We start from the raw sequence: 27,142 nt of genomic DNA, 5'->3' as shown, positions 1-27,142 counted from the left end.
ATGTTCAACGAGTAGCTGATAATTGAGTAATTGATATCACCCGATCAGAATGCATCTCTGAAATATTGACGGGAATTACTGGAAAATAACACGAACATTTATAATATTATGATCTTGAAGAACGAGTTCAGACCGAAACTCTATGGATGCTTCTATGGATGCTCGCTGACCTGAGCAGTTCCTCCTGCATTTTGTGTGTGTTACTAAAAATTTCCAGCATCTGTAGAATTTCCTATACTTTTATCAAGATTTATACGTTCTGGCCCACCATAAAATTACCACATTATGGGTCCATAAGATCTGTAGTCAGCGTTACCGGAGCATTTGCTTCTGAGGGTTCTGTTTATTCTCTGTTAATAAACTGACTTTTACAGAGGGTCCACAGAACATCTCGTCAACTGAACACACACCGTCCTCGCTTCAAACACACAAGAGATAATGCGGATGCTGAAAATCTTGAACAACCCACAAAAAGAGCTGGAGTAACTCAGCGGCTGAAGCCGCAACTATGGAATAGAATAAACGCACGATGTTTCGGGCCGAGAATCTTCATTAGAACTGGAAAGTTTGCTGTCCTCCAGCTTTAGGTCCTTTCCTTTCCAGTTCTGACGAAGGGTGTCAGCCCACAATGTCAGGTATCCACTTCCTCCGTAGACGCCGTTTGACATGCTGAGTTGTTTAGGCACTTTGTGTGTTATTATGTCCTCCTTATCCATGTATTTGTGAGGTCAGCTACGTGCTGCTACGAAAGTGATACCTTTCCAGGACTCTGCTATAGAGTTTGTTGAGTTGATAATTCGGTATCTTGAACTGGTGAAAACACAAACATTCAGAGTGCGTTTGGAGCCGAGGTCACCTTTGCCCGCACCCTTTCTTGAAAACAAGACAATTGTTAAATTTTAAATCTTTCAAGATACGAGATTCATGATTGTGTAATATCACTTCCTGATTGATTGAGGAATCTGATTCTTTTATCACCTCGTCTTACATTTATCGCACAGTTTTTGGCTTGCAAGCTTTCGACTGGCGCAGACGATGATTTTTGCCATTGAAGAAATAAACCAGAACGAAAATCTCCTTCCGGGGATCACTCTTGGGTATCAGATACACGATGATTGTTCGTCCTCCGCGATAGCTTCGAAAGCAGCACTCGCTTTGATCAATGGAGAGGAATCAATCGAATACCGTGAATGTAGAGGTTCTTCCAACGTCGCTGCCATTGTTGGCTGCCAAATATCTACAAATTCGATTGTAACCGCCAGGACAATCGGTTCCTTCGGGATTCCACTGGTAATGTCTCAAATAATTGATTGCATTTTTACTCTGGCTGTACCAGTACTTCATTAGGAGCAATACAAACATATGGCCCCATGTGATGAGAGTTTAAATAAGAAATTCTTAAATTAGATTACCAACGTTTTTTTTGTTTATATCAACAGATTTTGCTGCCAGAGTGTTGTTATACGCCAGCAGAAAAACAAAAAAAAAACCTTCAAGAACATAAATTAAGCTCTGTTAAGTTTTCCTGTGACAGAAGATCGAACACATAACAGGAAACAATGCCTCTCAAGAAGTTTCCATTCCGCCCAAGTGTATGCCAAATAATTAAAATGTTAATTAACTGACGAACTAACATAGTCTCTTTTGTCTGCTCAATGTCCATGACCCACCATTTACTACACAATCCAGAACCTATCTAACACAAATCCAAACGCCTTTATCAAATCTAAATGTTTCCTAGCACGAGAAAGCCCATTCCAGACAACCAACAGTGCGTGGAAAAATGCCCGGCACATCTCCTTTAATCTTTCCTATTTCTCGACTTGAATATCTGCACTGGTGTATGATATATTTAAACACTAGGAGAAAAAAAACATATCGAAGCACTTGGACGCCGTCTATTTTGTCTGTGGCTCATAATTTTATATACTTCTGTCAGGTCCCCGTCATTCCAGGGAAAGCATTCCGACTTTCTCCTAACTCTTCTGTTGGTACATGTCCTCTAATATAGACAACAGCCTGATGATCTCGTCTGCCTCTACAGCGTTCCTATGATTTATATCCAGAATTATAAACTGTAATTCTGATTTGGCTAGACAGAAATAGATTAACAGAGTTTAAAAGTAGTTTATACAACGTTGTAAATTATGCCAGTAACACAATGTATAATTTTCGTGATGCAAATACAATATTACGGTTTTGTACAATCTCAAAAGGATTGGCAAAGATTGGTAAAGGTACCGTGCATGAGTCACTCACAGTCAAAATCCGGACTCAAGTATTCATCGATTTATCTTGATCTCAACAGGTTAGTTACTACTCCACCTGCTCCTGCCTCAGCGATAAGAGAGAATACCCCACGTTTTTCAGAACTATTCCAAGCGATCTCTACCAGTCCAAAATTTTAGCTGAGCTGGTAAGAACCTTTGGCTGGACTTGGATTGGAGCCATTAGAAGTAACACCGATTATGGTAATTTTGGAATGCAAGGATTTATGGAACATGCAGAAAAGTTCGGTGTGTGTATTGCCTACTCTGAGACATTTTATAGGACCGATCCGCCAGAGAAAATCAGCAGACTTGTCCAAATCATTAAACAGGCATCCACTAAAGTTGTAGTGGCTTTTGTTAACGTTGGTGATATGAGAATTCTATTGAACGAAATTTTGCGTCAAAATGTAACTGGTATACAGTGGATTGGAACTGAGGCGTGGGTGACAGCAAACCTCCTCCTTCCTGAAGAAAGAGTAATTTATCTCGCAGGCACAATCGGTCCAACCACCCGCAGGACTGAGCTGGGTGATCTTAGAAATCATCTTCAGAACGTCCATCCTTCCAACTTTCCTGGCAATATTTTGGTGACGGAGTTTTGGGAAACATTATTCACCTGCTCTTTTACCACTGACAACGGGACAAACCAGCAGAACTCTTCAGGTCAAGTTCGGCAATGCACTGGGAACGAACATGTGGAAGGGATAGAAAGTGTGTACCTTCCGGCGGTAATGGACGGAAGTTCATACCATGTGTATACAGCTGTCTACTCCATCGCCCACGCACTTCATAATCTGTTAACCTGTGTTGAAGGCGAAGGACCTTTTTCAAAGAATACATGTGCGCATATTGCAAATTTCCAACCATGGCAGGTAGGCATGTAATTCCTTTGCAAATACAAATAACGTAATTCGAAACCCATCATCTGTGACTACATTTTTGAATATTTATTCTATTTTATTTGGCGGTTATTCAACTTCCGACCACTTTATTTCAACCCTGAATTTTTTTAATGGTCGTCAAAGAAATTAAGTCTCAGGGACTGGTTTCAAATGTTTAGCTCGTCAGTTAGTTAATCAGCGGGGAATGATGCAGCTCATGTACAGAGCTGAAATCTCTCCCAATAACGGTGTGATTCATTCTTGTATGTTTTAGAAAGGACATTGGTTGAAGGTTGGACGTTGGGATGGTCACTGGTAGAACCCTTTTGCTTTCCAGACAGTAGCTCCCTGGAGACTTTATTATTCTATAATAGTTGGTGGAGAAGGGGCAACATCTAACAGACTGTACATCGAACAGCACTGCGTCACTGCAGTTTTTCAGTATCCCGCCGCCTTCAGATATGATTTTAATTTTCTACCTCAGACCCGCAATCTACAATTTCTCATTCAGCAGTTATATTTTGTGATCCTCAGAAATTATATTATTCCGTCATTGGTAAGTTGATGAAAAAGATCCAGAGATTCAGGATTTATAGACATTTAGGGAGGTAGAATGTGATTAGGAATACTCAGCATGGCTTTGCCAAAGGCAACTCTTGCCTTACAAGACTGAGTAATTTTTTTTGAGAATGTGACTAACCACATAGATGAAGGTAGAGCAGTAGATATATTGCATAAGGAATTCAGAAATGCATGGATTAAGGAAGTAAGGAGGCATGTGATCTAAAGGGACCTTCTTGTGCGGATCCAGAATTGTCTTGCCCACAGAAGTAAAGAGTGATTGGAGGCGGGTGATATTCTGCATGTAACTCGGTGAACAGAAGTGTGCTGCAGGGATTGTTTCGGGACCCCTTCTCCGTAATTTTTATAAATGACCTGGATGAGGAAGTGGAGGAATGGATTAGTAAATATGCTGATGACACAAAGGTTGGGAGTGTTGTGAATAGTGTGGAGGGCTGTCAGAAGTTACAGCCGGACATCTATAGGATGCAAGACTGAGTTGAAAAGTGGAAGCCGGAGTTCAACACAGATAAGTGTGAGATCGTTCATTTTGGGGGGTCAAATATGATGGCAGAACATAGTATTGATGGGAAGACAATTGGCAGGATGGAGTATCAGAGGGATCTTGGGGTTCGAGTCCATTGGATATTGAAAACTGCCATGCAGGATGACTGTGTGGTTAAGAAGAGATACGGTGTAGTAGGATTGAGTTCAAGCGCTGAAAGGTACTGTTACAGGTATATAGGACACTGGTCAGACCCCACTTGGAGTACTGTGCTCAGTTCTGGTCACTTCATTACAGGAAGGATGTGTAAACTATAGAAATGGTGCTGAAGAGATTTACAAGGATGTTGCCTAAATTGGGGAGCATGCCTTATGAGAATAAATTGAGAGAACTTGCCCTTTTTCTCCTTGGATCGGCGGGCAATGAGTGGTGACCTGACAGAGGTATATAAGATGATGAGAGGCATTTATCGTGTGGAGAGTCAGAGTCTGTTGCCTAGGGCTGAAATGGCTGACATGAGTGGGAACAGTTTTAGGGTGCTCGGAAACAGGTACAGAGGAGATGCCAAAGGTAATTTTTTACTCAGAAACTGGTGAGAGCGTGAAATGGGCTGCTGTGGACGGGGTTGGAGGCGGATAAAAAAGGGTGTTTTAAGATGTTCTTGGATAGGTACATGGTGCTGAGAAAAATAGAGGGTAAGGGTAACTCTACGTACTTCCTAAAGTAAGTATATGTTCGGCACAGCATTTTGGGCCGAAGGGCCTTAATTGTGTTCTAATTTTTCTATGTTTCTATGTTTCCATGTTTTCCTTAAACACCATCTACTGTCACTGAGCAGGTTTTAAAATTAGGTAATTGTCAAACATCACATTTCATAAGTTCCCTTTTGCTGAAAATTTTTGTGCGTGTATTTACGTGGACAGAATCCATACCCGGTGAAATAATTTAACCGTCTTTTTTTTTATTATTCTATCCCCTCCACAAATCCCGTCCCACCCAACTACCAGCTACTGCACTACATTCGCACCGTGAATTTCACAGCGAAGACGGGAGAAACTGTTTACTTTGATGAACATGGGGATCCGGTGCCAAGATACGAATTCGTGAATTTGCAAGTGAATTTGAAGGGTACCGTTGACATTGTAAACATTGGGTATTATGACGGCTCGGCTGCGGCAGGGCGGAAACTAGTCATTAATATCGGAGATGTTGTATGGAGCACGTCTGGGAATACGGTATGGCCTTCGTTTACCATCGATTTAAGTTGGCGATTGGAAAATATTTGCTTGCCTAGCATACTGGTAATACTGCGGAACAGATATTGTTGATATTGAACGAGCTTAATATATGAAGTGCAGTCTCGACACGTTGGTCTGTTTTCTTCAGAATTTCCGAGAACAAGAGATATTGTTATTCAAAGATATAAGTGCTAAGGATAGATGTTGCGATCGCGTGAGCAGTTGAAGAGTACAGACCAAACGGGAACAATCAAGATGTAAGTCCCTCAACATTTCAAACTCAGAGGCGTTGACATTTGGTTTCTGAGATGTTCCTGAAATTTCGGGGTTCTGTGCGCTCGAGGGTGTTAGACCATAACATCACAAAATATAGGAGCAGAAGTGGTCCATTCGATCTATAGACTCTGCTCTGCCATTCAATCATCGGCTGATCCAATTCATCCAGCAATCCCCACTGACCTGCCTTCTCTCCATAACCTCTGATGCCCAGGCTGATGAAGAACCTGTCTCTCTCTGACTAAAATACATCCAACGACTTGGCCTCCAATGCCTCTCGTGACACAGGTTCCAGAGATGTACCACCCTATGATTAAATTAATATATTCAGATCTCTGCTCTAAATATACGTCCTTCAATCCTGAAATCGTGCCTTCTGGCCTCGATTCCCCTACCATGGGGAATGAATTTGCCATATCTGTTATGTTCAGGCCTTTTAACATTCGAAATATTTCTATGAGATCCCTCTCATTCTCCTACACTCCAGGAAATACATATATAACCACGTAACCATATAACAGCTACAGCACGGTAACAGGCCATCTCGGCCCTTCTACTCCGTGCCGAACGATTACTCTCAGCTACTCCCACTGACTCGCACTCAGCCCATAACCCTCCATTAGTTTCCTGTCCATATACCTATCCAATTTTGCTTTAAATGACAATACAGAACCTGCCTCTAATTTTAAATACCTCTATCAATTCCCCCCTCAACCATATACGGTCGAAAGAACAAAGACCTAACTTGTTCAACATCTATCTGTAACTTAGGTGCTGAAACCGAGGTAACATTCTAGTAAATCTTCTCTGTACTCTCTCTATTTTGTTGACATCTTTCCTATAATTCGGTGACCAGAACTGTACACAGTACTCCAAATTCGGCCTTACCAATGCTTGTACAATTTTAACATTACATCCAAACTCCTATACTAAATGCTCTGATTTATAAATGTCAACATACCAAAAAGCTTTCTTCACCACCCTATCCACATGAGATTCCACCTTCAGGGAACTATGCACCATTATTCCTAGATCATTCTGTTCTACTACATTCTTCAATGCCCTACTATTTACCATGTATGTCCTATTTGGATTATTCCTACCAAAATGTAGCACCTCACACTTATCAGCATTAAACTCCATCTGCCATCACTCAGTCCACTCTTCTAACTGGCCTAAATCTCTCTGCAAACGTTGAAAACCTACTTCATTATCCACAACGCCACCTACCTTAGTATCATCTGCATTCTTACTAATCCAATTTAGCAACCCATCGTCCAGATCATTAATGTACATGACAAACAACATTGGACCCAGTGCAGATCCCTGAGGCACACCATTCGTCACCGGCCTCCAACTTGCCAGTTATCCACCACTACTCTCTGGCATCTCCCATCCAACCACTGTTGAATCCATTTTACTACTCCAATGTTAATACCTAACGATTGAACCTTCCTAACTAACCTTCCTTGCGGAACTTTGTCAAAAGCCTGACTGAAGTCCATATAGACAACATGCACTGCTTTACCTCGTCAACTTTGCTCGTCACCTCTTCAAAAAATCCGATAAGATTTGTCAAACATGATCTTCCACGAACAAATCTATGTTGACTGTTCCTAATCAGACCCTGTCTATCCAGATAATTATATATACCATCTCTGAGAATGCTTTCCATTAATTTACCCACCATTGACGTCAAAATGACAGGCATATAATTGGTAGGTTTACTCTTAGAACCCTTGTTAAACAATGGGACACATGAGCAATACGCCATTCCTCCGGCACCAAGCCCGTTTCTAATAACGTTTGAAATATTTCTGTCAGAGCCCCTACTATTTCTACACTAACCTCCCTCAAGGTCCTAGGGAATATCCTGTCAAGATCCGGAGATTTATCCAATTTTATATTCCATAAAAGCGCCAGTAATTACTCCCCTTTAATCGTCATAGTTTCCAGAACTATCGGTACTTGTTTCCCTTAACTTACACAATTTAATATCCTTCTCCTTAGTGAATACTGAAGAAAAGAAATTGTTCAAAATCTCCCCCATCTCTTTCGGCCCCACACATAGCTGTCCACTCTGATTCTCTAAGGGTCGAATTTTATCCCTCACTGTCCTTTTGCTATTAATATAACTGTAGAAACCCTTTGCATTCATTTTCACCTTACTTGCCAAAGCAACCTTGTATCTTCTTTTAGCTTTTCTAATTTGTTTCTTAAAATTCTACTTACATTCTTTATATTCCTCGAGCACCTCATTTACTCCATGCTGCCTATATTTATTGATCTCTCTCTTTTTCCTACCCAAGTTTCCAATATCTCTTGAGAACCATGCTCTCTCAAACTTTTAACCTTTTCTTCAACCTAACAGGAACCTAAACATTCGGCACCCTCAAAATTTCACCTTTAAATGACCGCCATTTCCCTATTACATTCTTCCCATAAAACAAAGTGTCCCAATACACTCCTTCTAAATCCTTTCTCATCTCCTCAAAGTTAGCCTTTCTGCAATCAAAAATCTCAATCCAGGGTCCAGTCCTATCCTTCTCCATAATTATATTGAAACTAATGGAATTTTGATAACTGGACCCGAAGTGCTCCCGAACACATACCTCCATCACCTGACCTATTTCATTCCCTAACAGAAGATCCAACACTGCCCCTTCTCTAGTTGGTACCTCTACGTATTGCTGCAAGCAACTATCCTGCACACATTTTACAAACTCCAAACCATCCATTCCTTTTACAGTATGGGCTTCCCAGTCTATGTGTGGAAAATTGAAATCCCCCACAATCACAACCCTGTGCTTACTACAAATGTCTGCTATCTCCTTGCACATTTGCTCCTCCAATTCTCGCTCCCCATTAGGTGGACTATAATAGACCCTTATAAGTGTTACTACACCTTTCCCATTCCTCAATTCCACCCAAATAGGCTCCCTAGTCGAGCACTCTAGTCTATCATGCGAGAGCACCGCTGTAATATTTTCTCTGACAAGCAACACAACATCTCCCCCTCTTGTCCCTCCGATTCTATCACACCTGAAGCAACGAAATCTGGGAATATTTAGTTGCCAATCACACCCCTCCCTCAACCATGTTTCACCAATTGCTACATCATATTTTCAGGTATCAATCCATGTTCTCAGCTCATAAACCTTCCTTACAATGCTCCTAGCATGAAAATAAATGCATGCAAGAAATTCTCCAACTCTTCCTCTCTGTTTTTCTCTAACAGTACAAAGAAATTTACTGTCTCCTTTTCTTCCTTCTCCCATACATCTGTTCCTATACTCTGGTCTCCTCCCCACTCACATCTAGTTTAAATCCATTGGAGCCTCTCTAGCAAACCTACCTGCAAGAATATTTGTCCCCCTCCAGTTCAGATGTAAACCGTCCCGCTGGAACAGGTCCCACCTTCCCCGGAGAACTCCCCAATTATCTATAAATCTGAAGCCCTCCCTCCTGCAGCATGTCTGCAGCCACGTTTTAATCTGCACTATCTTACTATTTCTCAACCCGTCTGCACGTGGCACTGGTAACAATCCTGTGATTGCTATCCTGGAGGTCCTGTCCTTTAACTTGGCAGCTAGCTCTCTAAACTCACCTTGCAGGACCTCCTCACTCTTCCTACCCACGTCATTGGTTCCTACATGGACCACGACATCCGCCTGCTCACCCTCCTTCTTGAGAATACTGAGTACTCAATCCGAGGTATCGCGGACCCTGGCACCAGAGAGGCAACAGACCACCCGGGATTCTCGATCTCTTCTACAGAACCTCCTATCTGTTCCCCTAACTATCGAATCCCCTATCGCTACTGCTCTCCTCTTTTCCATCCTTCCCTTCTGAGCTGAGGATCCAGTCTCGGTGCCAGAGACGCAACGACTGCAATTTGTCCCTGGTAGGTCGTCCCCACCAACAGTATCCAAAACGGTATACTTATTGTTGATGGGAACAGCCACAGGGTTGCTCTGCTCTTCCTGTCTATTCCCCTTCCCTCTCCTGACAGTCACCCAACTACCTGTCTCCTGACTCCTAGTGGTTACTATCTCCCTGAAACTCCTGTCTATTTCTGCCTGTGCCTCTCGAATGATCCGAAGTTCATCCAGCTCCAGCTCCAGTTCCCTAATACGGTTTGTCAGGAGTTGCAGCTGGATGCAACTTTTGCAGGTGTAGTCATCAGGGGCAAATGTTCCCGACCTGACTTCCCACATACTGCAAACGGAGCACTCAACTGCCCTAACTGCGGCCTCCATTACCCAATCCTAAGCTAATTAGATTCATTAAAGGAGCTTACCTGGTTTTACCTCACCTGGAGTGAAGCTCGTGCTCAGCCTCTGTACGCTATTTAAATTCTCCCGTTGCCACACGGGCCGACTTTCACACGCTTGCGCAGTTGCGCCCCGTTCAATCCTCGCCTCTGCCTGTTCTCGCCGAAGCCTGATTGTACCATTTCTAAAATAAAGAGACCAAAACTGCACACAATACTCCAAGTGTGGTCTCATGAGTGTCTTTTCAAGCCTCAACTTCACATCTTTGCTCTTATATTCTATATGTCTGGAAATGAAAGACAACATTTTATTCGCTTTCTTCAGGACCGACTTAAGCTGCAGGTTAACCATTGGGGTATCCTGCACAAGGATTCCCAGGTCCCATTGCATCTCTGCATTTTGAATTCTCCCCCTATCTAATTAAGATTTATTTCTTCCACCAAAGTGCATCACCATATACTTTCCAACATTTGCCATTTCATTTGCCTCTTGTTTACCAATTCTAAGTCTCTCTGCCAGCACTCTGTTTCATTAACTATTGCCGCTACTCCACGTATCTTCGGATCATTGGCAAATTTATCCAGAAATCCATTAATCCCATAGTCCAAATCATTGACACACATCGTAAAAAGCAGCGGTGCCAGAGCTGACTACTATGGAACTCCACTCGTAACCAGTAGCCAGCCAGAAAAGAATCCCTTTTTTTCTGACTCTCTGTTCTCTGCCGATCAGCCAATGCTCCACCCATGCTAGTAGCTTCCCTGTAATTCCATGGGATCTTATCTTGCTAAGCAGCCTCATATGCGGCACCATCTCAAAAGCTTTCTGACAATCCAATTACACTATATGTACTGCATTTATTTCTCTACTCTGCTTGTAATTTCCTTAGAAACATTGCAGTATGTTAGTTTGGCAGGATTTTCTTTCCAGGGAACCATGCTGGCTTCGGCATATCTTGTCATGTACCTCGAGCTACTCCGTAATCTCATACCTAAAGATCGATTACAAAAAAAATTCCAACCAGGCTAGCAGGTCTATAGTTTCCTATCTACTGCCTCCCATCCTTCTGACATAACATTTGCAATGTCCCAGCCATCTGATACAAGGCCAGAATCTATCTCTTATTGTAATCGAATGGAATATTATTTGCCTCCGCAAACTCTCCAGCAACTTCCTTCAGAACCCAAGGGGGCATTCCATCAGGTCCAACAGATGTATCTACCCTTAGACCATTAGGCTTCTCAGTCGTCATTGTTACTGAACACACTTCACTTCGCTGTCACTCCTGAATGCACTGTATACTGCAGATGTCTTCCACTATGAGGACTGATGCAAAATGGGCATTCCGTTCCTCTGCCATTTCTGCGCCTCACACTACAATATTTCCAGCGTGATTTTCTATTGTTTTATAACAACCCTCGACTCTCTTTTACCCTTCTAAATACTTTAAAATATTTTATTATCTTCTTTGATATTAATCGCCAGCATCTTTTCATAATTTATCTTTTCCTTCCTAACTACCTTCTTAGTTTCCTTCTGCAATTTTTTGAAAGGTTCTCAATCTTTTACCTTCGCACTGCCTTTGGCTTCCTTGTATGCACTATCTTTTCTTTTTACTTTGGCTCTGATATCACTTGTTAGCCAAGGTAGTGTACGTCTTCAGTTCAAAAATGTCTCTATATATGTTTTGAATGCCAAACTATTTTACTTGTGTAAACAGTGTAAGACTGATATTTCAAAGGGATTGAGCATGAGGGGGAACTGGAACAAAAAAAACGTGATGAGACCTGCTTAGATCGGACATAATTAGATACACTGATGGGGCAACCTCGAAGGAACAAGTGCCCTAATCCTGTGCGTCTTTTTGTAACCATATCTTCTCTCTCTCTCTTCCCACAATTAAATACATAAACTTGAAAGCAGTTCCTGTAAACGGTAACATGTATTTTCGTGAGTCGTAGACTCATAAAACCATTGAACACTATAGCACAGAGGCAGGGTCTTCTTCCCACCTAGGCCATGCTGTACTATTAATCTAGCTAGTCCGATTGACGGGAACCCCGCTGCAAGCTTTGATATTCTTCCATCTACCACCCATTTAGTCCATACCACATTATTAATCTAACTGGATCCGTCGACCTGAACCCGAGCTATAACTGTCCTTACCTATCCAAATTTCTCTTAAACTTTGAAAGTTACTGTCTAAAGCCCTCATAATTTAGTACTCCTTTGTAGCAACTCCCCTAATTCTTCTAAACGCGAGGGAGTAATGTCCCAATGTACAGAAACCTTTCCTCTAACTGAGGTCTTCATGTCCTGGTAACATGTTTGCTGAAGTTTCTCTGCTATTTCTAATTTATATTGACATCTTTACTCAGGTAGGTGACCGAATTGCACACAGTAATCCAAATTGGATTTCAAGAACCTCTTCTACATCTCCAACATGACATCCCACCTGCTATAGTCAATTCATTCGTTTATGAAGGCCAAAGTTCCAAAACATATTATGTGGCCTACCTATCTGTAAAGCCACTGTCAATAAATTATGAATCTGTATTAGTCTGTTCTTCTGTTCTACCGCATTCCTCAGAGCCGTAGTGCTCACTGTGTAAGCTCTACCCTGATTTATCCCGCATTGCTCAGCAGTGCACACGACTCTGCATTAAATTCATTCCGCAATTTTCACCCCACTTCTCCAGTTTGCCCAGATATTGCTGCAAGCTTTAATGGTCTTTCTCACTGCCACGGCACTCCCAGCTTGGTGTCACCAGCAAATATTTATGACAGTATTAGCAAGATCATTGATATAGATTAAAGTAACAACGTGATTCTGCACCAATCCTTGCGGCCCTCTACTACAGACCTCCCAACAGAAAAAAAAAAACTTTCATCCATCCTGCCCGGGCGGTATGCTTTGTTGTGATTGGTGAATTTAGAAACTTATGATGCTCTTCTCATTGTTTAGCCCTTGACTTCCAGTTTCAAATATCCCGCGTCTTAAATACCACATGAAAGGGGCTTCCTCTCACTTTCTCTGTTATCTCTGCCTTTTATGTTGACTTGAATATACAATCTCTGTTCTTTTAAAGTTTCTCATCGGTAGGCCTCCCACATACCTGCTACTCATTTGCCAGAAAACAACCTATTAAGTGGGATAATCTTCCTATTGCTGTCTCTCCAGTATTTCACACGAATAGCACCCCTGAGATCATAACCACAACTGACCGACGTAAGGACTAAGTTCCTTAAACTTAGCAACTAACTCCTTGAACTCAGTTTGCATAACCCTGTAACCCTTCTTAACCATATCAATGGTACCATCGTGGACTAAGACCTCTGGCTGCTCATGTAAGAATTCTGTGATCTAATTGCAAGATGCTCCTGACCCTGGCACATCGGAGGCTTCAGAGGATTCGGTAACCTTCTTCTCGTCTACAAAATCATCTCTCTGTTCCCCTAATCAATGGAACCCCTATCACTACAGCTCTCCCCTTCACGCCAACTCCGACTAGAATCACTTCGAAACATCTGAGCCAGACTCACTTCCAGAGAACTGAACGGTGTGCTATTGCTTTGCTAGCTCATCCTCAACCGCTCAGTATTTTTTGTTTCGAGGGAAGAATGCCCACGCGGGTGCTCTTCAATGACTGTCTATCCGCTTTCCTGGTCCTGTTGGTCCCCTAGTTAGCTGTCCTCTGCACCTAGTTTGCAATCATCTCCCTGTATATCCTGGCAATCTACACCTCGGGCTTCCGGATGAACCGGAATTAAGGTGTAAACCGATTGATAGAATGAGAACACACAAGTCAGTCTCTGCGTCTAACGTGGTAGCCGTTCCACAGAGTAAAATAAGCTGTGACCATTTGCCTCTCCTTATTCATGGACACATTCATGATTTCGAAACGCAAAAGTTATCATCTGCAATGACTCAAAACGCTATTGTTTCTCCAGTTTTGCCAAGTATCATTCTAGCAACCATATTTTGTTGCATCACATCGGTCACATTATTATTGCTTTGATCAACGTTCACTGGATATAGATTTTCCTTTTACCACTCAAGCTCTATTTCACGGTTATTTTGTTAGCTGTCCGGCATGCTCACAGTGTGCACCTATAAATCAATGGATTGCATGAAGATGTTTTCACTTGCTTCAGATTCCACAGGCAATTTGCTCAGAGCCCTGCTTTCCTGGGACAAGAAAAGTCAGCCGGAAGGGGCAGCCGATATGTTGTTTTGACTGTGCAGAGTGTGCCGACGGTGAGATCAGTAACGTCACTGGTAAGTGATGAGAGGTACAGCAATGTTTCTCAATTCTGCATTGAATGATCTCACACATTCTCATATCATTGTCCAGATTCGACAGATTGCATCAAGTGTCCATCAGAATACTGGTCGAATCGGGCCAAAACCCAATGTGTCCTCAAGAAAGTTGAGTTTCTTTCCTTTGGAGAACTTCTGGGGTTTGTATTAGTGATGCTTGCTGTCGTGGGGATTTGTTTTACCGTGGCTACCGCTGTGATTTTCTACCACTATCGAGAAACACCAATCGTCAAAGCGAACAACTCCGAGCTCAGTTTCCTGCTACTCTTTTCCCTCCTGCTCTGCTTCATCTGCTCGCTTGCCTTCATTGGAGAACCATCTGGCTGGTCTTGCATGTTGCGACGCACATCATTTGGAGTTGTGTTCGTACTCTGCATTTCCTGCATCTTGGGCAAAACCATCCTTGTCGTGGTTGCTTTTAAGGCAACTCTTCCCAACAGCAGCGCGATGAACTGGTTCGGACACGTGCAGCAACGTCTGGGTGTCTTTATTGTTACGTTTCTGCAAGTGTTAGCCTGCGTTCTCTGGCTAAGTGTATCACCTCCCTATCCATTCAAGAACATGAGACATTACAGAGACGTTATTATTCTGGACTGTGACGTGGGCTCATTGACTGCTTTTTACTTCGTGTCGGCCTATATTGCTTTGTTGTCCATCGTGTGTTTAGTGCTTGCTTTCTTTGCCCGGAAACTCCCAGACAGTTTCAACGATGCCAAGTACATCACCTTCAGCATGCTGATCTTTTGCGCTGTTTGGATAACTTTTATTCCGGCTTACGTGAGCTCTCCAGGAAAATACACTGCGGCTGTAGAAGTGTTTGCCATTTGGGCATCGAGCTTCGGACTGCTTGTCTGTATTTTTGCACCGAAATGTTATATTATTCTACTGAAACCGGAGAATAATACTAAGAAACAGATGATGGCGAAAGGGACTTCACCATGACTGGGAGCGTCACTTTGCATTTTTTTGTATTTGTATGTTTAATCGTCATTCAATAAACGTAGTTCAGAATCTTTTTCAAACGGTAGATGTACATTTTTAGATGCATTGAAATCAACTGTTTGTGTGTTATTTGAAATATGTTGTAATATTCCATTTCGGATTGTTGCAACGTTTAAGAGCGAAGGTGACCAAGAGGTAAAGTGATGTCAGGTTTACTGTATATATAAGTCTACTCTATAATTGTACGTTACAGGTCCAACCTTCTCCTCTGCCTATGCCGACCTCAAATTTACACAAGACATTTCCACCTTTGAGTCCGATTGGAACTTGGGGAACCTAAAAGATTGCATCGTATCTACTCAACTTTGTGAGGCAATCACTTTTCTTACCCTTGTGATGATTGGTATGTTATGCAGAATAACCAATTGGCCACGGTGGTCTGCTGCAATATATTCAGTTAAGGCCCCATGATTGGCAAATTTGATATTTGGCTTACATAATAAGCTTTTAATACAATGCTTTCTGTCCAGGCGTAGTGGACATTAATCAGAAAGGTGACAAATTACAATGAGCTAATGGTCTAAATTCTAGGGTTATGATTGAGATGGCTCGACAGCCAGTAGATTCTATGGTCACAACCTACCAAAATCACGTGGACTTATACAGGTTCCTTTCGAGTACAAATCTTATAGCGTTTATAATGAAGTGGCGTGGAAGCCACGAGAGGATTGTCAATCTTTTAGAATGGCGGCATTTGATAGTGTACTTAGCATTCAACACATTGTGGAGTGATTAAATACTATTCTTCACTGATGTTGAGATTACTGTATTAAATAGTTTTATAAAGGTTTGTCAGAAAATGTGATTTGTCAGGGAACTGATGCATATCACATAATGGTGACATTTAAAATCTAAAGTATGTAAGGATTTCCCTACTAATTTAGACAACTTCATCTGTGAACCGGTAGTGTGAGGATTCAGCAGGGGCATAAAGACAGAATATGAAGTTACCACCAGTTATGTTGAAGGGATGTAAAGAATTTGTTTCCTTTGCGAACTGTTTTATTAGGTTGATAGAGTGCACTTCCACGTTGTCGCATGGTCAGGAATTGCGTAAGTAGATACTACTAGTTTTAGTCGTGCCGAACCTTTATTCTGCCAAGTGATATCGACCTGCACGTGAACCTTGGCACTCCATATCCCTGCCCTCCATATATATAATCCAATGTCTCGTAACTGATGAAATCGTAAACACTGGCAGCTTGTTCCATGCTGTCCTTACCCTTGAAAAAGTCAGCTTCATGTGCCCCTTAAATATTTCTTCCTTCACTCTTACTCTGTTATCCGTACTTCCAGGTTCACCCAAGATTAGTGGAAAATCATGCGTGCATGTACCCTATCTCTAACACTCAGAACTTTGTATACATCTTTCAAACCTCCGCTCGCATTCCTGTGTTCCAAGAACAAAGTCATAACAAAACCATTTTCCTATAACTCAGGTGTCTAGGACTCGCCCTTAGCCCTGCAAATTTCCTTTGTTGTCATTCAACCTTTTTGATAAATTTGCCGCAGCAACACTGCACATTTTTCCTCACGAAAGTGTTATACAATTTCAAAATGCCGTTTCAACTCTTGTAGACAAAACCTTGGCTAATGAAGTCCAATATTCCAGAAGTTGTACTTGTATCCTCCCTGTATTGAAACTGCTAAACAATTGTGAATTTTACCGCACTCCTCAGTTTCTTATCGTTCACTGTATAAGTTCTACCCTGGTTTGTACACCCAAAGTGCAACCTTCTGCCAAGAAGGCAATGTTGAATCCAATAAAGTGCCCCGTCCTAAATGCAAAACGATTGAAACTTGTTGACCAACATCCCATGCAGGACCTTCTATGGCCGCGTTAATGTTTATGGACATCGCATCCGCTGCCTTGCCTTTATCAGCGTTTATTGTAGCCTCCTCGAAAATTACGACAGGGATTATTAGAATCGGTCTAGCACTCACATAGCCAAGTTCACTATTCATATGTAAGCCCTGTCTATCTAAAAAATTATAAATCTTGTTCCGTAGAATACATTCCAATAATTTACAGACGACTGACGGCAGGCTCACTAGCCTATAATTTCCTGGATTCTTCTTAGATCCTTTCTTAAAAATGGAATATGACGTATCCTCTCATCCCCCCGGCACCTCACACTTGGTTTCGATTTTCTTAAAATATGTTGGGTACTGCCCCATAATTTCTGAAATACCTTCTCACGAGGTCTATGGGATAATCTTGTCACACCCTGGGGATTTATTCACACTAATTTGTCTCCTCCATTCGGAAACGGTAGATGCCCTCACGTCTCTTTTGCTTCTGTTCTGTCGACTCTCTATTAGTCATCTAAGTAAATAGAAATACAAAAATATGTCGATTAAATATATCCATCATCTCTTTCGGCTCCACGTGCAGATGACCACCGGGATATTCAACAGGATGGTTAAAAGGCCTGAACATATTAGATATGGCAAAGTTATTTCTTATGGTAGTGGAGTCGAGGGGGAAGAGGGCACGGCTTCAGGATTAAAGGACCTCCATTTAGAACTGAGTTGCAGAGAAATTACCTTCGTGATAGGGTGGTAAATCTGTGGAATTTTTTCCCTCGGGTAGCTGTGGAGAACAAGTCATTGGGTGCACTTTAGGTAAAGATAGATAGTTTCTTGATTAGCCAGGGCATCAAGGTGTATGGAGAGAAGGCAGGGGAGTAGGTAGGTGTGGAAGAATTGGATCAGCCCATGATTGAATGGCGGAGCAGACTCCATGGGCTGAACGACCTACCTCTGCTCCTATATGTCATGGTCTAATGGTCTTATAGGATTATCTTTGTACCTTACTATCGGTCTGTTCTTAGTATTTCTCTAGCAAAACTCGGAATAATCCTCCACCTTGTCTACTAGTGTAAGCACTTGCTTTCTTTTAGCCTTTCCGATTCCCTTTTTAATTATTCATGGATTTCGGAGACTCTTCAACGACATCATTTATCGTTGCGGCTTCTACTTGCACTGCACCTCATTCTTCTTGTTACCGGGAGCCTCAATATCATTCAAAATCGAAGCCTCCATAATGTTTTTTTATCTATCACTTTATTCTGACAGCAATATAAAAACACTGTACTCTCAGAAGTTCACGCTTGAATGTTTCTCACGACCAAGCTTAACGTTGCCAATAAATGACCTATTCCAGTCCACACTTGCCAGGTCCTTTGCGATGCCATAAGACTAAGCTCCTTTAGGGTAATCTTCTTTAATTAATCTAATTAACTTAGAAGTAAGTCTGTTCTTTTCCTTGGCGAACCGGCCCGGACAGACGATGGAACAGCAGGGCTCACACAGCTAACGGTACGAGATAACAGATTAAAAAGTTCATGTGTTTGGCTAGGTAAGTGGGTGAGTAGACTTATTTTCCTTGATTCATTCCTGTAGAATTAGGTAGCATGTCTGCAGGGTTAGTGCTTTGTTCATGGTGTCAGATGTGGGAATTCTGGGAGACCTCCAGCCTCCCTGATGCCAAATCTGCGCCAGGTACACAGAGATGCAGATACTCAGAGACCGTGTAAGGGATTTGGAGCTGCAGCTTGATGACTTACTGCTTATTAAGGAAGTGAAGAGATGATAGACAGGAGCTACAGGGAGGTAGTCATGTCTAGGCTACAGGAGTCGGAAAACTGGGTGACTGTCAGGACAGCGAAGGGAAATGTCCGGTAGTAGAGAGCACCCCTGTGGCAATCCCCCACAGCAATAACTATGTATAGTTTTGGATGAAGTTGACAGGGATGACCTGACAGGGGACGGCCACGGTGACGAGGTGTCTGGCACTGAGCATGGCGCTGTTGTGCAGGAGGGAAGGAGGGAGAAGAGGAATGCCTTAGTTATAGGGGATTCCATAGTCAGGGGAACAGATAGGAGATTTCTGTGACAGAGATAACTGCATGGTGTGTTGCCTCCCAGGCCTTGTCTCTGACAAGGTGCAGAATATTCTGAAGGAAGAAGGCGAGCAGCCAGCTGTCTTGGTACATCTTGGTACGAACTACATAGATAGGAAAAGGGAGGAGGTCCTGAAGAGATATTTCCGGTAGCTAGGAAGGAAGCTGAGAAGTAGGTCCAGGGTGGTAATCGCAGGATCGTTACCTGTGCCACATGCTAGCAAGGGCAAGAATAGAAGGATCAGGCAGATGAATGCGTGGCTGAGAGACTGGTGCAGGGGGCAGAGTTTCAGATTCTTGGATCGTTGGGATCTCTTCTGGGGGAAGTATGACCTGCACAAAAAGGGCGGTTTACACCTGAACTCGAAGGGGAACAATATCGTGGCTGGAAGGTTTAATACAGCTGTTAGGGAGGTTTTAAACTAATTTGGCAGGGTGATGTGAACCGGAATGATAGAGCGGAGGGGGGTGGGCAGAAATAAATCTAAGATAGTGAGCAGTAAAGATGTCAGGAAGGACAGGCAGGTGATAGGACAAATTTGCAGCCATTGGGATGAGTTGAACTGCAATCAAAACAAAATAGTACCAAATACTGGACTTAAGGTGTTATACTTAAATGCATGCAGCATAAGGAATAAGGTGGATGATGTTGTCGTAAAGCTACAGATTGGCAGGTATGATGTTCTGGCCATCACTGAGACGTGGCTAAAGGATGCATGTCTCTGGGAGCTGAACGTCCAAGGCTATACGGTGTATCGGAACGATAGGCAGGTAGGCAGAGGTGGTGGCGTGGCTTTATTGGTCAGAAATGATATTAATTCATTAGAAAGAGGTGACATAGGATCGGAAGGTGCAAAATCTTTATCGACTGGGCTAAGAAATAGCAGCGGTAAAATTATCCTAAAATGACAAGCCTCCAAACAGGTACTTTGAATCTGTCTTCACTAGGGAAGACACAAACAATCTCCCAGATGTAATAGTGTCCAAAGGAACTAGGGTAAAGGATGAACTGAAGGAAATTTATATTAGGCAAGAAACGGTGTTGGAGAGACTGTTGAGTATGAAGGCTGATAAGTCCCCGGGACCTAATGGTCTGCATCCCAGGGTACTTAAAGAGGTGGCTCTAGAAATCATGGACGCATTGGTAATCATTTTCCAATGTTCTATAGATTCAGGAACAGTTCCTGCTGATTGGAGGGTAGCTAATGTTGTCCCACTTTTCAAGAAAGGAGGGAGAGAGGAAACAGGGAATTATAGACCCGTTAGCCTGACGTCAGTGGTGGGAAAGATGCTGGAGTCAATTATAAAAGAAGAAATTACGACACATTTGGATAGCAGTAGAAGGATCAGTCCGAATCAGAATGGATTTATGAAGGGAAAATCATACTTGACTAATCTTCTGGAGATTTTTGAGGATGTAACTATGAAAATGGACAAGGGAGAGCCAGTGGATGTAGTGTACCTGGACTTCCAGAAACCTTTTGATAAAGTCTCACATAGGAGATTAGTGGGCAAAGTTAGGGCACATGGTATTGGGGGCAGAGTACTGACATGGATTGAAAATTGGCTCGCTGACAGGAAACAAAGAGTAGCGATTAACGGGTCCCTTTCGGAATGGCAGGCTGTGAACAGTGGGGTACCGCAAGGATCGGTGCTGGGACCGCAGCTGTTTACAATATACATTATTAATTTAAATGAAGGGATTAAAAGTAACATTAGCAAATTTGCCGATGACTCAAAGCTGGGTGGCAGTGTGAAATGTCAGGAGGATGTTATGAAAATGCAGGGTGACTTGGACAGGTTGAGTGAGTGGGCAAATGTATGGCAGATGCAGTTTAATGTGGATAAATGTGAGGTTATCCACTTTGGTGGCAGGAACAGAAAGGCAGATTACTATCTAAATGGAGTCAAGTTAGGAAAAGGGGAAGTACAACGAGATGTAGGTGTTCTTGTACATCAGTCAATTAAAGCAAACATGCAGGTACAACAGGCAGTAAAGAATGCTAATGGCATGTTGGCCTTTATAATAAGAGGAATTGAGTATAAGTGTAAAGAGGTCCTTCTGCAGCTGTACAGGGCCCTGATGAGACCCGACCTGGAGTATTGTGTGCAGTTTTGGTCTCCTAATTTGAGGAAGGCCATTCTTGCTATTGAGGGAGTGCAGCGTAGGTTCACAAGGTTAATTCCCATAATGGCGGGACTATCATATGTTGAAAGATTGGAGCGACTGGGCTTGTATACACTGGAATTTAGAAGGATGAGAGGGGTTCTGATTGAAACATATAAGATTATTAAGGGATTGGACACGCTGGAGGCAGGAAGCATGTTCCCGCTGATGGGTGAGTCCAGAACTAGAGGCCACAGTTTAAGAATAAGGGGTAGGCCATTTAGAACAGAGATGCGGAAAAACCTTTTCACCCAGAGAGTGGTGGATATGTGGAATGCTCTGACTCAGAAGGCAGTGGAGTCCAAGTCTCTGGATGCATTCAAGAGAGAGTTAGATAGAGTTCTTATAGCGGGGTCAAGGAATATGGGGAGTGGGCAGGAACGGGGTACTGATGGTGTATGATCAGCCATGATCACAGTGAATGGCGGTGCTGGCTAGAAGTGCCGAATGGCCTACTCCTGCACCTATTGTCTATTGTCAAACAGCTTCAGTGATGTGGACTACAAATTACAACAGGAAACAGAAAAGGCTTGCCAGAAGGGCAGTGTTATGATAATTGTAGGGGATTTTAACATGCGAGTTGATTCGAAAAATCAGGTCGGCACTGGTTCTCAAGAGAGAGAATCTGTAGAATGTCTACGAGATGGTTTTATTTATCAGAACAGCTTGTTGTTGAGCCCACTAGGGGATCGGCTGTACTGGATTGGGTATTGTGTAATGAACCAGAGGTGATCAGAGAGATGGAAGTGAAGGAACACTTAGGATGCATTGATCATAACATGATTGGGTTCACTATGAAATTTGAGAAAGAGAAGCCGAAATCCGATGTGTCGGTATTTCAGTGGAGTACAGGAAATTACAGTGGCATGAGAAAGGAACTGGCCAAGGTTGACCGGGAAGGACGGCAGAGCAGCAGTGGCTGGAGTTTACGCGAGAAGTGAGGAAGGTGCAAGACAGATATATTCCAAAGAAGAAGAAATTTTCGGAAGGAAAAAGGATGCAACCGTGGCTGATGTTACGTACCCGTGAGGGTCTTGTACTTGTCACGTGACATTGGTGTTGAAGATATGCTGGACCTAAGGTAGTGGTCTTGTGACGGTGGAGTGACGTCATTTCCCCCGCCAGTAGCGGTCACGTGACAGTTTTTTTTTACACAGGGTATGAAAGGAGGACCCCTCCCTGTGAAGAGGGGCAGTTCGTGGCTGGATTTGACATTTTGACGCCATGCCACTGCGTGGTCCAATATTATGACGCAGTTTGGTTGAAAGGTGGAGTTTTATTTAATACCTAAAGTTTAAAAGGTCATTGCCGGCCGTTCCTTTATAATACTGCCAGTTAAAAATCATTGGAGAGTGAAGATCCGAGTTCGGGAGCTAAAAGATCGAGGAAAGTCGATTTCGACGGTGAAACAGGTTCGACCTTGTTTGATCCTCATTCAGAAGGATTTCGTTGGCTTTGCCCGTGTTGACCACAGCAAATAATAGCAGAAAGGGTTGGGCACAGTTTTGTAAAGGAGAGGTCAGTGCCTTTAAGCCATTTCATTTTCATCTTCGTAAATTCTCCAGGAAAAGTATAGTTCAACTGGGAACCGCAACAACAAGACGTGAAAAAGAATTTTGAACTTTTGCAGTACTACGTTGAAGAACTGTTTTTGCAACATCGTTTTAAGAACTGTTTTCGCTTTATTCCTTTAAGAACTGTTTAAGCTGCCGCACAGCAGCTGATTTCCGGTTATGTTAGTTGTTTGTTTACTTTTGGGGGCTTGTTTTCAGTGTTTATTAAATATTTTATTTGTTATAAAAAAACTGCCTCACTTATATATTTATTGTTGCTGAATCCGTAACTCTGACAAGAGAAGTCAAAGCCAAAGTAAATGCAAAGGAGAGGGCATACAAGTAGGCAAAAATTAGTGGGAAGGCAGAGGATTGGGAAGTTTTTAAAAGCTTACAAAAGGAAACTAAGAAGGTCATTAAGAGGGAAAAGATGAACTATGAAAGGGAAATATGCTAGAAAATAATATCAAAGAGGATACTACATAGAACGTAGAATAGTACAGCGTGTTACAGGCGCTTCGCCCACAAAGTTGTGCCGACCCTCAAACCCTGCCTCCCATAATCCTCCACCTTTAATTCCTGCATATACCTGTCTAGTAGTCTTTTAAACTTCACTAGTGCATCTGCCTCCACCACTGACTCAGGCAGTGCATTCCACGCACCAACCACTCTGAGTAAAAAAAAAACCTTCCTCTAATATCCTCCTTGAACTTCCCTCCCCTTACCTTAAAGCCATGTCCTATTGTACTGAGCAGTGGTGCCCTGGGGAAGAGGCGCTGGCTGTCCACTCTATCTATTCCTCTTAATATCTTGTACACCTCCATCATGTTTCCTTTCATCTACCCTCTCTCCAAAGAATAAAGCCCTAGCTCCCTTAATCTCTAATCATACTCCATGCTCTCCAATCCAGGCAGCATCCTGGTAGATCTCCTCTGTACCCTTTCCAATGCTTCCACATCCTTCCTATATTGAGGCGACCAGAACTGGACACAATACTCCAAGTGTGGCCTAACCAGAGTGTTATGGAGCTGCATAATTACCTCTTAAACTCTATCCCTCGACTTATGAAAGCTGACACCCCATAAACTTTCTTAACTACCCTATCTACTTGTGAGGCAACGTTCAGGGATCTGTGGACATGTACCCCCAGATCCCTCTGCTCCTCCACACTACCAAGTATCCTGCCATTTACTTTGTACTCTGCCTTGGAGTTTGTCCTTCCAAAGTGTACCATCACACACTACTCCGGGTTGAACGCTATCTGCCACTTCTCAGCCCACTTCTGCATCCTATCAATATCTCTTTAGAATCTTCGACAATCCTCTACACTATCTACAATACCACCAAACTTTGTGTCATCTGCACACTTGCAGACCCACCCTTCTACCCCCACATCCACGTCGTTAATAAAAATCACGAAAAGTGGAGGTCCCAGAACAGATACTTGTGGGACACCACAAGTCATAACCCTCCAATCCAATGTACACCCTCCACCACGACGCTCTGCCTTCTGCAGGCAAGCCAATTCTGAATCCACCTGGGCAGACTTCCCTGGATCCCATGTCTTCTGGCTTTTGAATAAGCCTACCGTGTGGAACCTTGTCAAATGCCTTAGTAAAATCCATGTAAATTACAACCACTGCACTACCCTCATCTATATGCCTGGCACATCCTCAAAGAACTCGATCAGGCTTGTTAGACACGATCTTCTCTTCACAAAGCCATGCTGACTGTCCCTGATCTGACCATGATTCTCCAAATGCCCATTGATCCTATCTCTAAGAATCTTTCCAACAGCTGTCCCACCACAGACGTAAGGCTCACTGGTCTATAATTACCCGGGTTATGCCTACTACCTTTTTTGAGCAAGTGGACAACATTCGCCTCCCTCCAATCTCCTCCAGTACCATTCCCGTGGACAACGAGGACATAAGGATCCTGGCCAGAGGCTGAACAATCTCTTCTCTCGTCTCGTGTAGCAGCCTGGGGAATATTCCTTCAGGCCCCGGGGACTTATCCGCCCTAATGTATTTTAGCAACCCCAACACCTTCTCTCCCTTTATATCAACATGCTCCAGAATATTAACCTCACTCATATTGTCCGCATCTTCATCAAGTTCCCTTTCATTGATGAATACCGAAGAGAAGTATTTATTGAGGACCTCGTTCACTTTCACAGCCTCCAGGTACTTCTTCCCACCTTTGTCTCTAATCGGTCCTACCTTCACTCCTGTCACCCTTTTGTTCTTCACATAATTGAAGAATTCCTCGGGGTTTTCCCTTACCCTACTCGCCATGGGCTTCTCATGCCCATTTCTTGTACTTGTCAGCCCCTTCTTAAGCTCCTTTCTTGCTGCCCTGCATTCCTCAATAGACCCATCTGATCGTTGCTTCCTAAACCTCATGTATGATGACTTCTTCAACCTGAGTAGATTTTCCATCTCACTTGTCACCCATGGTTCCTTCACCCTATCATTCTTTATCTTTCTCACCGGGACAAATTAATCCCTAACATCCTGCAAGAGATCCTTAAATATCGACCACATGTCCATAGTATATTTCGCTGCAAAAACATCATCCCAAAGACACCCGCAAGTTGTATCCTTATAGCCTCATAATTTGCCTTTCCACAATTGACTATTTTCCTATACCTCTTTGTTTCTATCCTTTTCCATGATAATGCTAAAGCCAGGGAGCGGTGATCACTGTCCCCCTGAAGCTCAGCTACGGAGAGATCCGTGAACTGACCCGGTTCGTTAACTAATACTAGATCTAGTATGGCATTTCCCCTCGTCTGCCTGTCAACACACTGTGACAGGAATCCGTCCTGAACACGCTTAACAAAATCTGCTCCGTCTAAACCATTCGAACTAATGAGGAGCCAATCAATTTAAGGAAGTTATGTCACCCATGATACCAACCCTGTTATTTTTGCACCTTTTCAAAATCTGCCTCCCAATCTGCTCCTCGGTATCTCTGCTGCTACCAGGGGGCCTATAGAATACCCCCAGTAGAGTAACTGCTCCCTTCCTCTTCCTGACTTCCACACATACTGACTCAAAAGAGGATCCTGCTACATTACCCACCCTTTCTGCAGCTGTAATAGTATCCCTAACCAGTAATGCCACCCTCCTCCCCCTTTCCCCCCTCTCTATCCCTTTTAAAGCACTGAAATCCAGGAATATAGAGAATCCATTCCTGCCCTGGTGCCAGCCAAGTCTCTGTAATGGCCACTACATCATAATTCCATGTATGTACCAAACTCTCAGTTCATCACCTTTGTTCCTGATGCTTCTTGCATTGAAGTACTTACACTTTAGCCCTTATACCTTACTGCCTTTACACCGTTTATTCTGCTTCTCTTTCCTCAAAGCCTCTTTATACGTTAGATCTGGCTTTACTCCTTGCACTTCTTTCACTGCTCTATCGCTCCGGATCCCATCCCCCTTGCAAATTAGTTTAAACCCTCCTGAACCATGCTAGCAAACGTACCTGCAAGGATATTGCTCCCCCTCGAGTTCAGGGGCAAAGCATCAAATCTGTACAGGTCCCACCTTCCCCAGTTGAGACCCCAATAATAGATAGATAGATAGATAGATAGATACTTTATTCATCCCCATGGGGAAATTCAACATTTTTTCCAATGTCCCATACACTTGTTGTAGCAAAAACTCCTTACATACAATACTTAACTCAGTAATAATATGATATGCATCTAAATCACTAACTCAAAAAGCATTAATAATAGCTTAAAAAAAAAAAGTTCTTAAGTCCTGGCAGTTGAATTGTAAAGCCTAATGGCATTGGGGAGTATTGACCTCTTCATCCTGTCTGAGGAGCATTGCATCGACAGTAACCTGTCGCTGAAACTGCTTCTCTGTCTCTGGATGGTGCTATGTAGAGGATGTTCAGGGTTTTCCATAATTGACCGTAGCCTACTCAGCGCCCTTCGCTCAGCTACCGATGTTAAACTCTCCAGTACTTTGCCCACGACAGAGCCCGCCTTCCTTATCAGCTTATTAAGACGTGAGGCGTCCTTCTTCTTAATGCTTCCTCCCCAACACGCCACCACAAAGAAGAGGGCGCTCTCAACAACTGACCTATAGAACATCATCAGCATCTCACTGCAGACATTGAATGACGCCAACCTTCTAAGGAAGTACAGTCGACTCTGTGCCTTCCTGCACAA

At 42.9% G+C, this 27,142-nt stretch overlaps 1 protein-coding gene across 1 annotated transcript; it reads left to right on the top strand.

The window, feature by feature from the left end:
• The first annotated feature begins 1,023 nt into the window (after nt 1–1,023).
• Nucleotides 1,024–15,268, top strand: LOC140724659 (extracellular calcium-sensing receptor-like). Its single transcript, XM_073039084.1, has 5 exons — nt 1,024–1,290; nt 2,309–3,142; nt 5,225–5,452; nt 14,161–14,284; nt 14,361–15,268. The coding sequence occupies exons 1-5, from the start codon at nt 1,036–1,038 to the stop codon at nt 15,266–15,268; spliced, it is 2,349 nt and encodes a 782-aa protein (XP_072895185.1). The 5' UTR covers nt 1,024–1,035.
• Nucleotides 15,269–27,142: the final 11,874 nt, after the last annotated feature.

This window comes from Hemitrygon akajei, chromosome 3 (assembly GCF_048418815.1).
Source record: "Hemitrygon akajei chromosome 3, sHemAka1.3, whole genome shotgun sequence".
NCBI classification, from domain to species: Eukaryota; Metazoa; Chordata; class Chondrichthyes; order Myliobatiformes; family Dasyatidae; genus Hemitrygon; species Hemitrygon akajei.
This window is presented reverse-complemented; position numbering and strand designations above follow the sequence as displayed.

Bases quoted from the DNA above. Each gene is read 5' to 3' on its own strand.
- LOC140724659 (XM_073039084.1), top strand. From the start codon at position 1,036: ATGATTTTTGCCATTGAAGAAATAAACCAGAACGAAAATCTCCTTCCG. The intron at 3,143-5,224 runs GTAGGCATGTAA...CCCAACTACCAG, and splicing joins CAAATTTCCAACCATGGCAG to CTACTGCACTACATTCGCAC. The intron at 14,285-14,360 runs GTAAGTGATGAG...ATCATTGTCCAG, and splicing joins TGAGATCAGTAACGTCACTG to ATTCGACAGATTGCATCAAG.